The sequence below is a fragment of the Leptodactylus fuscus genome, chromosome 1, assembly GCF_031893055.1.
Source record: "Leptodactylus fuscus isolate aLepFus1 chromosome 1, aLepFus1.hap2, whole genome shotgun sequence".
Taxonomy (NCBI): Eukaryota; Metazoa; Chordata; class Amphibia; order Anura; family Leptodactylidae; genus Leptodactylus; species Leptodactylus fuscus.
In genome coordinates this window covers 71,668,024-71,685,229 of record NC_134265.1, presented here as the reverse complement: position 1 = coordinate 71,685,229, position 17,206 = coordinate 71,668,024, and the positions used below count along the sequence as shown (strand labels likewise).

General features: G+C 41.4%; 1 protein-coding gene across 1 annotated transcript in view; it reads left to right on the top strand.

The window, feature by feature from the left end:
- Positions 1-318: 318 nt before the first annotated feature.
- FBXL17 (F-box and leucine rich repeat protein 17) overlaps positions 319-17,206 on the top strand; it is a 506,430-nt gene continuing 489,542 nt past the window's right edge. The window contains exons 1-5 of the mRNA XM_075272254.1: positions 319-395; positions 858-1,888; positions 3,539-3,661; positions 7,067-7,324; positions 8,700-8,831. Coding sequence (XP_075128355.1) covers positions 1,148-1,888; positions 3,539-3,661; positions 7,067-7,324; positions 8,700-8,831 — 1,254 coding nt within the window. The 5' untranslated portion in view covers positions 319-395; positions 858-1,147. The remainder of the gene's footprint in view (positions 396-857; positions 1,889-3,538; positions 3,662-7,066; positions 7,325-8,699; positions 8,832-17,206) is intronic.

The window sequence follows — 17,206 nt, the reverse complement described above, 5'->3', positions numbered from 1 at the left end:
CCCCTTTGAAACACATATCCCTCGTACTTCCTCCCTTTGGAACGCATATCCTCCTACTTCCTCCCTTTGGAACGCATATCCCTCCTACTTCCTCCCTTTGGAACACATATCTCTTCTACTTCCTCCCTTTGGAACACATACCTCTCCTACTTCCTCCCTTTGGAACACATATCTGTTCTACTTCCTCCGTTTGGAACGCATATCCTCCTACTTCCTCCCTTTGGAACACATATCTCTCCTACTTCCTCCCTTTGGAACGCATATCCCTCCTACTTCCTCCCCATTTGGCTGTCAGCACTGCACTTCATTTCCTGTGAAGCTACCTCTATATAACCGATGTTATTGGGCTTCTCTTTGCACGCTCTGACACTTCTCCCTGTCATGCTATGCACTAGGTAAGTGTTATCTGTATTCTGTCTCTTGCGCCTCAGGTCTCTTATTCTCTAATCTCCACCATTGTTTTCACATCTTTGCACTCTGTTTATCTATTTACTCTCACTATCTGTCCCATGTTACTTCTCCTCTTATCTCCTATATTTCTGGCCATCTGTGTTTGTCTTACCCCCATACACTGTATCTATCTGCTTTCTCTATACACCACCTCATACAGCTGTATACGACCCAACTACATATTATTATGATTTTCACCTTTGCTCTGTAGTCACACGGTTACTCTTTTCTTATACTTTTGGCATAACATAGTTCTCCTGGTTTCCTCTGTTTGTTTTCTATTTCTGTCTCTTCATTGTCTCATTGCGGTTTTCATGTATATCGTATATAATACATTTATTTTCTCTGATATTGAGCCTTGACCTTTCATGTCACATTGCTGATTAATGTTTGTTCATTATTTCTAGATCTATTCCGATGAAGTTCTAATGACCGAAACGTCAAAAACATTGAATGATCTAGTTTGCCTTTTTCAATTTTTTCTTTGCACTGTGTCAATGGCGTTTGTTCTATTGTAAAATAAATCACTACACCTTCCCAATGCAAATCTAGTGTGTGCAGCAAAATTTATTTCTACTTAGTGTTGTGATGACGTCAGAACGGCGGTAACGGGGAAAGCTTTAGAGTGTGTGTCAGTGAGTGTGTGAGCCGGGACAGTGCCCGCTCCAGAGACTTCCCCGCTGCTTGTTCATCCTTTATGGGCAGCTTCTTCTGTAAGCAGCGCCACGGCCTCACACCACCCAGAGCCCAGAGGAAGAAGAAGCAACAGCTGCAGCCTCGCCGGGACTGCCTGCTCCGTGCACCTTGTATGCTGTGCTTCCTAGTTCGGGAGCCTGCAGTCAGTGAGCCGGTGTCCCCTGCCCCAGGATCTGCTGCCCAGGACTGTGCCCACCTATTGCTGCAGAACACCTGGCCGGAGCAGAGCTGCCGTGCCCTCCACTCAGGGCTTCACCGCTCTGACCATCTGACCATAGACATGGTGTGTAAGCGGAAGAACAGTGAAGAGGGACAGCAGCCTGGCACCCCCTTCAAGCAGCCCCGATGTGCCCCTGCAGAAGAGCAGGCACAGGAGGTGTCAGAGGACCGGGCACATCCTGCAGGGCACACTTACTCCACTGCAGGAGACCAGGGGTGCACATCTGCCTGTGCTGGGGAGCCTACAGACCAGCCTGCTGGGCACCTGGAGGAGCTGGCAGAGGGACCTTCAGGGAATCCAGTGCTGGAGAAAGATGGAATGGTCCTACCAGAAGAGGATTCCCAGTCCAGCACAGAAGTACACAGACATCCCACCTGTGGAATGGACCTCTCCAGCCAGAACTGCTGCTCCTCCTCCATGCTTCCTCCTTCCCAGGATCAGCTGCAGTCTCTTGATGAGCCAGAAAGGCCGGAGGTTGAACCACTATATATTAACCAGCTGCCTCTTTCCCTGTTGCTGAAGGTGAGATATCACATGATGCCCCCCCCTACATATCATTTATTAATGTTCCCTCCCATGTTGCTCTGCTCCTGTCCCTGCTGTATTATAACTGTATCATGATGTGGAGATCACCTATAAAACTGGTTAGAGGCAGGTGGCAGCCTTGCTGGGTTTCAGTGCTGTATACCTGAACAGAACTGAGCAACACTCTACAGATCTATGTAGCATGTGTCTATGACTTGAAGGCTCCCGGCCTGTCTCTGTAGCCTTTCTCTTTGAGGTACATGTCATGTCCTCTGCAATCCTAGGTTCACTCTAGTGTTCAGGTCCACTTAGGGGCACAAAAGACTGAGACCCTGTCCTCTTAAAAAGCGGTTACATGTGGAAACCCGCGCACCCCAAAGACTATAATTTCTGCTGGTTTTATACTCAAACCGGCGGAGAGAAAAGTCCTCCTTGCAGGTTTTTTCTCTGCCATTTTTAAGAAGATTCTGCAGCAGTCTCCTATGGAGACTCCACCGCAAATGTGAATCCAGCCTTACACAGGCAACTAATTGAGGTTGGTTTATATGTCATTAAAAAGTAAGAAACTTTAAGACCTACTTGTCAGGGGTCATTCACACAGAGTTCATCAGCCACGTGCTTGCAGTTATATTAACGTCCAGAATACGGCTCTATAGACTAATAGAATTTCTTCACATGACCGCTGTATTAAAGAGGACCTTTCGTGTCCTCAGTCAGATGCACTTTTATATACTGCTAGTATGCTTCTAGTGTGCGTAATTCAGTGTCGGCTTTCCCTTTGTGCCCCCGGGGTAGAGCTAGTGGTGCCGTTACCGATAGCTCTTTAGTGTCAGAAGGGCATTTCTGACAGTTTGTGATGAACCCCTCTCCTGACAGTCTGTCTGTAGCGCTGTACTGTCATAGGGGGTGTTCTTTACCAACCAGTGATGACGCTGAACGGTGAGGAACGCCCCCTCTCCCTTCCCTCCGGACAGTACTCATCCATAGACTGTTCATCACAGACTGTCAGAAACTCCCTTCTGACACTGAAGAGCTATTGGTAATGGCCCCAGGACACATAAAGGGAAAGCCAACAGTGCACTGACAGATTTCTAGCAGTATATAAAACCGCATGTGACCGAAGACATTAAAGGTCCTCTTTAAAAGTCAGCATGAACAATCTTCGATAAAGATCATTTCTTTGGTCGATTTCACAGATTTCCCCCCCCGCCCCAATACTGTTATCTATGAGGGATCTGTGAAAACAGATTACACTTGCGTGTACGTTTGGCAGTGAAAGAAGTCCTGTAGTGCACTACACCAGTATTTGCATCTCAAGATCTTTAGTTATGATGGGTGACTGCAAGCGTTATTGTTTACATAGAAAGGCGCATGCTGTTTTAGCGCAACTCCCTTTACAACGCATCATTAAGGTAAACATTTGCAGTCTAACTGTTCTGTTCACACAATGAAATCTGACCCTGATCTGATTCTGCCTCCTCTTTTTAATGGTTGTAGGAGACTGACAAAAAAAGCACCAATGTTCAGTGTTTGTAGCTGGTCAGCCCCGTTAATTGTTGACTAAAACCGTAATCTCTATAACAGTGAAATGCAAAAAAAATGACTTATGCAGAATGTCTCTAAAATACTGCTGCTTCTCTCTTCCAGATCTTTTCTCACTTGTCATTGAATGAGCGCTGTCTTTGTGTATCTCTGGTCTGTAAGTATTGGCGTGACCTTTGCCTGGACTTTCAGTTCTGGAAGCAGCTGGACCTCAGCGGTCGTTGCCAGGTACCCCAAGTCCTATTATAAGTGCATTCCTTCTACATTAACCAGGCTCAGATGACATTACAAACTAACAACCCCATAATTGACGTGATATTGTTAGGCCCCTTGCACATGACCGTAGCTCTGTCCAGGTCTGAGAATTGGAACAGATGACACACTGATAACCGAGTTTTCCATGGACATGATCAATAAAATAGACAAATCCAGTCTGAAAAACAGGTAGAAATAGGATCTGCTACATAATTTGTGATTTGGTCCTAGGGCTTTCACCCAGATCTCGTAAATACTATTGATGTGTCTGAGTCCATATGTTATCCATTATTATGGATCTGTAATAACAGCACAGACCAAAATTATGGCCATGTACATGGGGCCTTATTGTGGAGTTCACTTGGCACCACAGCCATATGTGGAGGGAATTTAGGAATGTTCTATTCTTGCACCTCTTATTCACCCAATAACAGCACAGCAGGTGTCCAGCAGAATGTCCGGCCATTGCAGTACAGCATGTCTGATAAACATGATTGATATGTCCTCCATAGTCAAATCGTCATATATGGTTAGAGAGAATCTTTCATGATTTTTTTCCCCATATATACAGGATGTCCTAAAGACCAGAGTGTCTCAAATGTTTTGTGTTCAGGCCTCATCTACCAGTCTATAGTCAATGCAGCAAATGAGCCTTAACCTGGAGTCCCAAACAAATACCATAGTGCAGTACAGAGGATTCCCCATAGCTTCACCAAATACCACTATACATTGCAAAATATCTTCTCAAAATTGTCCAACACCAAAGTGCAGCCCAAAATACCTCCCCAGCAGCACCAGACAAGTACTGCATAATATATCACTCCAGAATTGCCAAGCATCACCATGCAGCACAGAATACTCCCCCACATGTGTCCCCTCTGGTAGTAAGTGTTAATCCCTTCCCTCTTCCCACACAGGCAGCAGCACTATGTCCTATCTCACCTTTGTATGGGGATGCCATTATGTGAATTACCAGTGAAGTACTTCCTCCTTCTTGTACTTTGTAGGGCTTTCTATACCTCCATTTCAGACTTCAGCTGAAGAGTTGTCTGTGGTAAAGAACTCCATTCATGTTAGTGAGATCATGCAGGTCTTTTACACCTTCTTCTCACCACTGACACTGCACTGATAATGCAGGACTGTTCTCATGGGAAACAAATTTCCTTCTGAGTATATAGGAAAGCGGAGTACCCAATGGAAACCCAGACAGACACCATATATACAAGTTACATGCAGATGTTGCCTTTTCTTGGATTTGAACCAAGAACCCCAGGGCTGCAAGGCAACATTGCTAACCACTACTGTATGTCCCTTCACACTGCAGTGATATTGCAATGGTAAAACTCAAGCCACTTTTTCACGCCATGGCATTGGCTGGACTCTGTGCGGTTCAACACGTCAGGGTCCAAGTATTTTGTTTTCCTCTACAGAAAGTACCTGCTTTGTGTAGCTGCTTGTCCTCTATAGTGAGCTGAGCAGTGTTAGGACACCTGACTTTGTAGTGGAAAACAAGACTAGAAGATATTAATACCAAAGAGTTTGTGCTTGCAATCATTTTCTGGAAGACAACGAGTATTATCTGACAGAATTGCAGGGGTGCCAATACTTTTGGCCAACACTGTAGGATTCTGGGCTGTTGCTGGCTGTGTTTATGCCGTAATTACGGTCTGTAAATTGATGAAGAATGACTCTGTTTATTCCATCAGACCAATTTTTTTTCTTCTTCTAAAGCAGTGTAAACACAAATTACTTCTGTCAAATGCCTTTCATTGGTGAAAAACAGAAATGTATTTTACATGTTGCACAACAAAGTAGATTTGTTTTAGATATCTGAGAAACTAGAAACCTTCAGACAGATTTAAAAGGATTGTTTCAGACTTTATACTCTCTGAAGATGAGTGCAGGGCTGTTTCCACCATTGGTTTTAGTTGCAGCATGTGTGTTGGGTCTGTATAAATCTCATCCACAATGCTAGCTAATCTGCCTGTGTGTTTACAATCGCTTACCATGTGGCCCTAGCCTTAGGGGCCTTTTACTTGGACAGATATGGCGATGCTTGCATGCTTCCATTTATGTAGCGCTCTCTCCATACTATGTGTAGACAGTCAATGACTTGTATAATTGTTCAACCCATACAGTTCTGTTTTTGTCGGAAGTTTATCCTCCACTTTCATGAGTGGATGTGGACATGTTGATCTGGAATGAATATCTGCATGAATGGTGGTTTGGATGATTGTCTCCCTGTGTGAAGATTCCTTTACATATCTAGTCATGCTCTTTGTTGAGAAGTGGATACAAGTGTGTCCAGTTTAGGAAATGCTCTGTGAGCTATACAACGTGGAAAGTAGACACAGAGCATTGACTTAAAGAGGACCTTTCACCACTTTTGGGCACATGCAGTGTTATATACTGCTGGAAAGCTGACAGTGCGCTGAATTCAGCGCACTGTTGGCTTTCCCGATCTGTGCCCGCTGTAAAGAGCTTACGGTGCCGGTACCGTAGTGCTCTATGGTCAGAAGGGCGTTTCTGACCATTAGCCAGAGACGTCCTTCTGCCTCGCGGCGCCTATCGCGCTGTGCTGTGGGGCGGAGAGGAACGCCCCCTCCCTCTGCTCACACAGCTCGTCCATAGACTAGTATTATCAGGAGGGGAGAGGGCGTTCCTCCCTGCTCCACAGCACAGCGCGATAGGCGCCGCGAGGCAGAAGGACGTCTCTGGCTAATGGTCAGAAACGCCCTTCTGACCATAGAGCACTACGGTACCGGCACCGTAAGCTCTTTACAGCGGGCACAGATCGGGAAAGCCGACAGTGCGCTGAATTCAGCGCACTGTCAGCTTTCCAGCAGTATATAACACTGCATGTGCCCAAAAGTGGTGAAAGGTCCTCTTTAAACCAGATATAATAGTATTAGCTTGTCACTTGTCTGACTTGTTTCGCTTATATAGCACCACCATATTTCACAGCGCTTTACAGATACATTGTCAACACTATCCCAAGTAGGACTTCAAGTGTATCCCATTTTTGGCAATTTAAAGTCACAAGCGAAGTGGTCTTTGAGGTGAGGGAGCAAACCTGCAGATGTTGTCCTTGGCTGGATGCAAACTCCAGTGCCGCAAGGCAACAGTGCTAACCACTGAGCCACCTTGTCCATTGGCTGCAGACATATCTTAGCTTTACATACAAAATAACTGTAAACCACTTTAGTTTACCTCATAAGTACTCTCATTCATTGGGAGAGAAATACTGCCCAGTGACGTGTGTTATAAGGTACGAAAGTAACTGGGTTTCTATAAATGAAATGTGGACAGATTAACATTGAAAATCCTTATTTATTTTATTATGGGTGTAACAGTAACAGATATGTTATTTCTTTCCAGGTGAAAGATGACACATTAGAAAGAATAGTTTCCAGATTTTGGAACATTACAGAACTGAACATTTCTGACTGTCTAAATGTGACGGATGCTGGGGTTGGGATGGTGGCAGCCAGATGTTCGGGCCTAGTGAAATACACGGCCTACCGATGTAAGCAGCTGTCCGACTCCTCGCTCATCTCTCTGACAACGCATTGTACAGCTCTACAAAAAGTTCATGTCGGGAACCAGGACCGGCTCACCGATGAAGCAATAAAACAGGTAAAAAAAAACAAACCACAAAACAGTTTAACTGACTTATTTAACATCATTAATATTGTCCATTAAATTTTAGATCTAGAGCTTTTATTTTCTTTTTTCTGAGTAACTCTTTGAGGACTGTTCTTTGCATGCAAGCTGTAATTGTCAATTTCTACTTTTTTGAGGATAACGTTCGTTAGTGTTTGTTCCATTTCACTCTTACGCTAGGTTCACACCTGCGTTCTACTCTCCGTTCTGTGCTTTCCGTCTTCTGAATGCCAGAAGACGGAAAGCACAGACCGGGTCCGGCCGTGATCGGCGGTGAGCGTTTTATGCTCTCCGCCTCAAAACCGGATTTTTAATCCGGACACAGAGTACTGCATATCCGACTCTGTGTCCGAATTAAAAAACCCGGTTTCGCGGCGGAGAGCCTAAAATGCTCACCGCCGCTCACGGCCGGACATCTTTCTCACCCATTCAAATGAATGGGTGAGAGAGTCTCCTGCAGGTTTCCATCTCCTGCTCTGTTTTATGCGGGAAACGGAAACCTGTAGTACGGACACCTGGGCGCAGATGTGAACGAGCCCTTAGAATATGCTGCAGTTCTCCTGTATTGCAGTATATGGTATTACAGCTCTTACAGATGGCATTTAATAGAAGTACTGTGGTGACAGACCTGGGAGCTTTCAGTAGGATCCCCACTGTCATGACAACTGATCATCGCCCTGTTAAGTGCTCTCATTATGACATATCAGTTCCAAGGTGCTGACCCCAATACAGTCTAATGGCTCAGATATCACAGTCACTATTGACCATGACTTGTAAAAGGATTAAATAGCTGCATCTGGCGCTTTTGCTGATATCAAACATTAGTAGCAGCAGTCAGCTGTAGAACACAGCAAGGAACAGGTTCAGTTCTTGAGCCCACTCTATATTTGTTCATGTGACTAATAAAGTACATATGTCATTAGTCGTTAAAAGGTTAAATGAAGTGACATTATACATGCTTCATTCGTGCTCCACCTCACTTCAGTCTTGCATTGAGATGGAATGGGGGATTTGGGCTCCTCATTCTAGCGACTGGTGGTCCCCCAGTATATAGATATTTAGCACTCTCGAGACCTGAATATGACTTGCATGGTAACTACCTATGGGGAGCACTAGGGAGACATTTCTTCTTTTAGGTGAGCTAATGTTCATAGTATGCAATAAATGGGAAAGGAGATTTTACACTACCCAAAAAAAGATTACATTTTCACATTTTCCCAACTGGTATTGCCTGTAAGATTCTATGAATCAACCGGATCTCTTCAATAAAGCTAGCACTCCCTAGGGTTTGTATATTATACAATGCATATTTCTTATAGAGTACTGTTGTCTTTCGTGTTGCCCACAGTTGGGTTCCAGATGCAAGGATTTGAGAGATATTCACTTTGGACAGTGCTACAAGATCTCTGATGAAGGAATGACTGCTATAGCCAAAGGCTGTCCCAAGCTTAAGAAAATCTACATGCAAGAAAACAAATTGGTGAGTGCATAAAAAAGCTACAGGTCCCATTCTAACACAATTTAAAGGGGCATTGCCATTACAGACACTTATCTCTATCCATTGGATAGGGGATCAGTGTCACATCACTGGGCATGCAAACTGCTGGGTCTCCCAGCTATCAGGAGAAGGGGGTCTGAAAGGCATCCTGTATCCTCCCTGGGAATGAAGTGATAATGCACTTGTGTGCCCAGTGCTCCATTCACTGCTTTGGGGCTGCTAGGCCTGCAGTCTCAATGCTTGGACTCCCAGTGATGTGACACATATTCCCTATGCTGTGAATAGTGGATAAATATATTAGTGTGGTGTTTTGGCTAGATTCACATGGATTTTTTATTTTTTTTTGTTTTGTTTGTTTGATTTTCTTTTTTAACCAATGCCAGGAGTGGGTACAAAAGGAAAAGTATAGACAAAATGCAAACATTTTACAATCGCTCCTGGCTTTAGTGTAGGAACACCTCATCAAAACCAGAAGTGTCTAAATCTAGCCTAAGGCTTGGGTCCACACAGGATGTCTCTGCTGCTTATTGCCTGTATTCTGCCATGACAAAAAATGCCAGCAATGAAGTTGTTTCTGTGTCTGAATTCAGAGGGCGATCGCAGTGTTTCTACGTAGCAGAGGGTGAACACTACGGTGTTAGCCAGCAGCATAAATTGACACGTTGCATCTATAAAAAAAAAAAAACCCCTGCACACCAGGTCAATTTCTGCTGCTGTTTTTCCACAATATGTGGATTAATTGTAGTGAAACCTCATCCATTGCTGCTGTACGACACTGTCTGCTAGCAATCTATGGTGGCTAATCCACTGTGTGAATCCAGCCTAAAGGTGTTTTAACAGTTTCTCCATGACAAATGGACAGTTACCCTGGTATTGTGTACCCAGTGCTTATTTTTTCTCTAACATTACATTTGTTGTATGTGGACTAATGCTGAAAATGTTACGTGACAGTATGTTTAATGGGACTTACTCCTGCCATTGGGTATATAGCTTTTCCTTGTGTCATTATTAGTAGCATTTATCTTTGCTTTATATTGGCTGTTTGCCTGTTTATTTCTGTATTTGTTGAGCACTGACATCCTTTTTGTATATTGTGTTTACACTATATTTTTATTTATATTATACTGGTGTTACTATTTATTTAGTGTTTTCCCCATTCCTTATCATTTGGCATATGATTCATTGTATGTTTGTGATAACGTATCGAGTTTTGTCCTGTGGATGTTGCCTACATGAATGTATGGTAGCTCCTACAGCTTTTTATATCCTTTACATTAATAAAGTACATGCATTTTAACATTTACCATATATATTATTTGAGTTGGAGTCAGGTTATACGTAGATTTATTCCAGAAGCTTGGTCTCCAATGACCTTATAATAAATATATATATTTATTTATTTTCTATCAATGAACATTTTCTTTACCAGGCCACTAAATTATGTTAGGAAAACTACCAAATTAATCACACTGGGCACAGCCCCTTACCTCCACATCCACCATGTTTAAGGCCAACCTTTGTTATAATCTTACTATGTTCTCTAAGTGCTAAGTTCAGAGTGCCCAATAGTGTGTGTGTGTTTAAATATATAGATAGACACACATACATACATTTGTGGGGTTTTTCTTTTTGGTGACATAGCTGTGTTTTATAAATAGGAAATCTTAACCCTCTGAAGCTTTAGTCCAGCCATTTTCTAACTCTCTACAGTATGCTGATAAGAAACAAGCACCCTGAAACTGCTGCCTGCAGATGGGTGTCTCTTGTTTCCTGGTATGAGCTAATTTGAATACTGAACTACTTCTATAGTTTTATTCTGACTTGTTTTAATAACGGCCCTGGTGAATTACTAGTTTTTGTCCACTAGATGGCACTCTCTTAATAGAGAAAGCCGAGAACTCATCCATCAGACATTAAGTTCTCCTAGATATACAGTATGTATATGCGTGTGTGTGTATATATATATATATATATATATATATATATATATATATATATATATATATATATATATATATATTATTTATTTTTTTTGTCTAGTCTGTTACAACCTGTAGGTTTTCTAAGGCTGTTAGCCTCTGGAAAAGTGTGTTTTGCTATATGCATATGCAGATACTGCACAGTATATATACAACGTAAAGAACATGTATTCACCTACTAATATTGATAAAGGATGCCATGCATGATTGGATGAATCGTTGCTTATTTTCTGTGTATGTTATGTACATACCATGTACGTGTCTTTATTATGTATGTGTAAGCAATAGTAATATAGGTAAATGGTTGTGGTCAGATCTGCTGCTGATTTCTTGCGCTCATGGGGCTTTTATTAGCTGATCCTCTTTTCATAAGCACATTTATGAACAGAAGATTGTATATAGTATGCTAAGACTTATCTAAGAAAAAAAAAACCCCACCACAAAACAGAAAAAACAAAAAAAACAGTGGCAACTAATTTGCAGTTTGCGCTGTATGAAGGCATTCTTTATAATATTTAAGTGGTTTATATGTAAGAAATGTGGTGTACCATTATAAAGTTCTCCAGTAGTATTCATTGTTATATTCTAAGTGTTTTATAATGGACATTGAAAGGGCTGCATGTACTTTAATCTGCTGTGACTCCTAACTTGGCTGTTTTTGAAGATTTACAGAAGGACTGTCTTTGGTTACTCATACTGTACATTACAGACATCACCCCGCCGCTCTCCCTTTTCCATTCTTCTCTCCTGATGATAGTCACATGGCTACATGTCTTGCAGATGTATTGTATGGACTAGCCCTCTTAGCTCACCTTGGTGCAGGGAGTAGTCAGCCAGAATTGGCCATACTAATGTCCTATAATGCAGTGTTTTATCAGAGCCGTCTGATGTACCTCACAACTATAATATTAGCAGACATCCCACAACGCCGTCAATAATACACTCTGCACATATTATGGATCTATTGAATATGGCATTTTATAAACCATTTCATCCTCAATCCAGTGTATGTGCACAAATAATGTAATTCACATAATTGGCCAATGTAGTACACCAGGCGTTAGATAATATGCAAGAGCGGCTATGAGCACGGTACGTTGCCCGTAACATTAATGCATCGGATCCCATGATGCTTGTAACAATTGGAAGGCTTGTGTGATACTTCCACCGATAAGACCACTCTTATTGGATTGCAGTTACTGCTGTCATTTGCCCCATTACACGTCTGATACTTTATTTATTTTTCTTTATACCTCAAGCAAAACTTCTGATTATGTGAAACATGTAAGTTAAAGCTTTGGTCCATTTTTATTAACTTTTTTTTAAGAAAAAAAGGAAACCTTGGTGGAACAGTTGTGTGTATGAGCAGGCAACTTGTAAGCTCATTATAGTGCGGGTTACATTGTGGGCACCCTGGTTCATTACACAGGAATGTGCTGAGCTGTAAGGGATCAGTGAGGATGGCTAGTGGCCTGGTATAGGCCTTTTACGGGTAATATGCGGTGGTAGAAAAGCCATGATATGTGAAAGACATTGAGAAAATACATTAATGGAGTTTATAATGTATAGTGATAAAAGGCTGCTCTCTGCACACCACCAAATCTACATTTATAAAGTGATTCCTTTGATCATTTTGTGAATGCTGTGTAATGGGAAAAATCTCAGGCCTCATACACATGACCAAGTATTCAGGTCAAGCGGGGTGTGGGGGGAAGTTTATAGGGGAATGCACTTTGATGACATTTGAGTGTCATCCCAGTGTCTACCATCCTCACTTGATATCAATGGGGTTGGGGGGAGCTTTTCTATTCTGATGTCACAGAGCATGATAGGATCTGCTCGTATAATCATCAGAATGGAACATCTAACCCCAAAGTATCACTTTAAGCCCCACAGACCTGTCCCTTTAAAGGCCAAATTGCTTAATAAATCTCCCCCACTGTGTAATAAAGGGGAGTAGCTAGACCATGTTCACTGTGTCCATTTACAACTAGCCTCTGCCCGCGACTTTGTCTGTGTTGTTGGCATCGATGTTCCACCTTTATTCAGTAAATTGCTGGCATCAATGGTCTGCCTGCTCTGGCGTTTCAGCAGCTGTGAAGCTGGCCTGCCGCTGAACTCCTTCATCGCGCTGTACCAGTGATTGTTCCGGCATTTCAGCACCTCGCTGGACACCATATAATGAGCATGTTGTTGGTGATCCGCCTGCTCTGGCATTTCGGTAGCTCTCAAGCTGGCCTGCCACTGAACATCTTCCTCGCATTGTGCCCGTGATTGTTGGGGCAGCTCGCTTGGACGCCACATAATGAGCGTGTTGTTGGCATCGATGATCCACTTCAGGAGAACACTGTGACTTCTGTCTACCTTCATAGCTCTCGTTGTTTTGCAACAAATTAGATTTTCTTTTTCCAGGCATGTTTAATATTGGCAAACCGCCAATTTGGATTAAAGGTGTTTTCACATTCAGTGTATCAGCACTGCCTGGAGCAGATCAGATAATATGCAAATGCATGGAAAGAATGGACTGAGGGTTAGCTGTGTGTTTACATAGAGACATAACAGACCTGAGATAAGCAGATGCAAGAGCAGTGTAATATAGTTTGTGAACATAAATTCATAAGAGACATGAAGCCATTTCATTTACCGAGATAAAGTGTGCCAAATTTCATCAAAATCTGTTCAGCCATTTTTGTATGATTGAGGAACAAACATCCAAACTTTCACATTTATAAAATAGTAGGATAGGAAGGAGATAGTTTAATCAATCTATGTGTGTGTATATGATATAATGAGGTGGCTGCTGCTAAGGAATCTCTTTCAGAGAATTAACAGAACTACATATTTTTTTTATATATATTTAAATTTGGGTACATTTCTGATGTCTGGGTAGTTTTAGTACTAAAGATTTCACATTTCACATGACATGGACTCACTATAAATCCAAGAGATAAAATTGGCCACCATACACACAAGTTCAGGACTGGCCCATAACAGTCTCTGGAGTCGTAGCTCTGCTTTTTATGTCTTTATAATGTGTTTATAAAGAATTGCTCATTTACAAGTGTCTACTTCCATCATTTCATATAGAAATTCCCCATTCTCTTCTGCTGACAGTGAGTTATGGTGCCGTCCTCCTCTTTGTTCAGTAGTTGTACATGTATTTTTGTGTTGTAGTTGTGATTTACATAAGCATAATGTTCCTTTCATGAAATAATGATGTACCTGAATGCCAATTGCAGTAATGTGTTCTTTACTCCTGACTCATTAATGGAGTTAATGGTTTAATTTGTTACATGAATTATTGTCATTAGGACTCGTGCACTTCCATTAATTATCTGCTGTGCAGAACACATTCACTTTCTCTTATTTTTCTTTAATAAATGTTGACTTATTCTTTAATATTAGCTTATTCTTCAGTATTCCATTGTTTCATGTGTTCCCTGCGGGACAATTACAGCTGTGATCATAGGTCTCCAAACTTTAGAGCTGTCTACCTATTGTCTGATCGTAATATGAAATAATGTGTTCATATAAACAGTTGTTTACTTTGAAACTGGTTTAAGAAATTTGCATGAAATCTAAACAACCCATTAACATTGCAATAAATGCCTTGAAATTTCGGTGAAGACGCTTGCTACAGTGCCAGGATACTGGTGTATTTTCTTACCTGATAAGACCTTTTACCACCTCAAATGTAAATCTGCAAAAACTGGTGACTAGCTAGCTTTAATGAATGAATGTGGAGGCTACAAGGTGCTGTTCACATGGGGCCAGAATGACCTATATGGTTGTTCATACTGTATAATCCTTTACCCAACCATGGTATAACAAGCACTTCATATGTGGACCTAAAAATGACACAATGAAACCTCTTTTATAATCCAGTAACCTCAAGATAAAACTGGACAATTTGCTATATGGTTTTCAGAGCCCTAAAACTATGCCCATAGACTTATTTATGGCGCAACTATACCTTCATATATGCCTTAAATTGTATATGAAGACAGACAACGTTTGCTGTTTTTATTCAATTCTATGGTTGCAGAAACAACTTTATTCAGATGAATGTAATTGATTTTTTTGGGAGAATTTCTGTGGCAAACTTGCTGGGTATAAATATACACACATTGAGGTATTCTCAGATAGAAGAATCTGAACATACCTACGTGAAACAGCCACAAAACCCATAGTATAAAGCCGCAGGGACTCAGTGTGCCTCCGTATAGATTTTGTGCATCAGACTTAAGGCTTTGTTTTTATTATGTTTGGCCGTAAATGTAAAGTTTGTACTTCCTAATGGTTTCTGGGGGGGAGGGAAATATGTCAAAAGAAATATATATTTATTTTTAAAGCTCCAGTTTTGACGTGTACCTCCAGTTATAAAATAACTTTTTGTAAATGAATAAAGTACAGGTGAATATAAACCAAAAAAACCAAAAACTTTAAGTTTTGTAATCTTAAAGTATTGTTTGTGTATGTAAGATTATCTATCCATCCATCCATCTCTATGATCCCTCCAATAATACAAAAATAGGCAGCACTCCAGGATAATGAAAACCATTTTAATGTGATTTTATTCATAAGTATTAAGAAAGGTCCAATACCTTTGTGACCAAAATATTGTTCTTGGAATAAACTCACGTCAGAATTTTTGTCACTATTCTTGAGTGCTGCCTATTTCTATCAATATAAATATATATTAAAAAAATTCTAGTAATTTGCACATTTTAAAGAACATCTGTCACCTCATCTGAAAAGCCCAATGACTTTCCTCTTATGTTGCCCCAAGCATCTTGGTGTTTGGTTTGTCCAAATTAATTCAGCGGTTACAAAGCTATAAGCCCTTGTAACTAGAGATGAGCGAGTAATATTCAATCGAAAACCTCCCCGCCATAGGTATGCGTGTAAGCGGCCGAACAACAAGGGGTTAAGCGCACTGAATATTCGATGTGTTTAACCCCTTGGTGTTCGGCCGCTTACACGCATTCCTATGGCGGGGAGGTATTCGATTGAATACTACTCGCTCATATCTACTTGTAACGTTTATGCAAATTTAAGGTCTGCTTATAAATCAGGCAATAACATTGTGTATTTTTTTTCTAGGCGGGGTTTCTGTGTGCTTGTTTGTCATGCCATCTTACCACCCACTTGGCTAGTTTACCCTATTTTGCACAAAACTTTATCGGGGCTTATAACTGTGGAATGGCCGAATGGATTTGGATACACAAGACCCTACAATGCTCAGGCTGACGGCAGCAATCAGATAAATATATATCATTAGGCTTTTGAGACTCGTGATGGCTCCTCTTTAAGGTGGTGAAGCCTCAGGAGATCCCACCGTAGTACATCTCTTTCATATGCACCCTGAGAACTGCTTCCTTGTCCTGTAAATAATGATCAGTAGCTATTACAAGAACAATTTTCGGCATGCCAGTGGCCGTAATGATTTCTATTTCTCTGAAGGAGTGACCCCTTCTTAGCCAGGCCATGCATTACGGATCGCCTGGCACCAGCTATGGTAATTACTGTACTTTTAGACTTTGAAGAATCCGGTTAGTTCTGAAAAATGTTTTTCTATGTAATCAGCTTATGGTAATGATTTTATTTTTCAGAGTAACAATTGCCTTTCTATAAAAGAAGAGCTGGAAAGTGAATGCATTGCTCAGTGTAAATTCAAGGCAAGCTTTCTCTCCCAAGCCTTTAAATGGGCTACCTTGCCAGTAGGGGGATTGAATGTTTTAAGGAAAGCTTTGCTAAGCCTTTATAGATGATAAATTTAGTGCATTCTTTCCAGATTAACACAAGGCAACATACAAAGGATAGGCGTGAGGTGTCATTTTGTTTTCAGTAGGTGCGGGTCAATGTTTTCTTAAGGATAATAGAAGAAAAATATAAATCTCTTTTAAATTCCCTTTTGAGTGATAAAGTGTATGCATTGTAGTTCTTTGTGCACGATTGGATGTATTTTTTTCCTTTCTCGCTATGCTTTCGCTTAAGCTTTTTATTATTAGTGGCTAATCTTCAGCTGCGGAGTCTCGGGTTTTATTTTTAAAGTTAAACTTAATATTCTTATGGGTTTTACATTTCATTTCTAACTGTGCTTAGAAAATATAATTCACCAATAGCGCCCCCCTCCGAAGAATAAAACTTGGTTACATTCAATGGATTAAGCTTGTCCCGGGTGTCATAACATTTGTAGTTCCGCAGTTAGAAACCAAAGGTTAAATGTTCCTTTCCTATTGGGTGCTTTGGTGATGTCACCGTGTTCAAGCCATTTTGGGATCCCTGCTGAGAGCTTAGTGTCACCAGAGGGAACGGGGCTGCTTCTTCAGTGGTATGACCTCCCAAACTCGGCAGGTTTGGAAAGGATATTTAAGG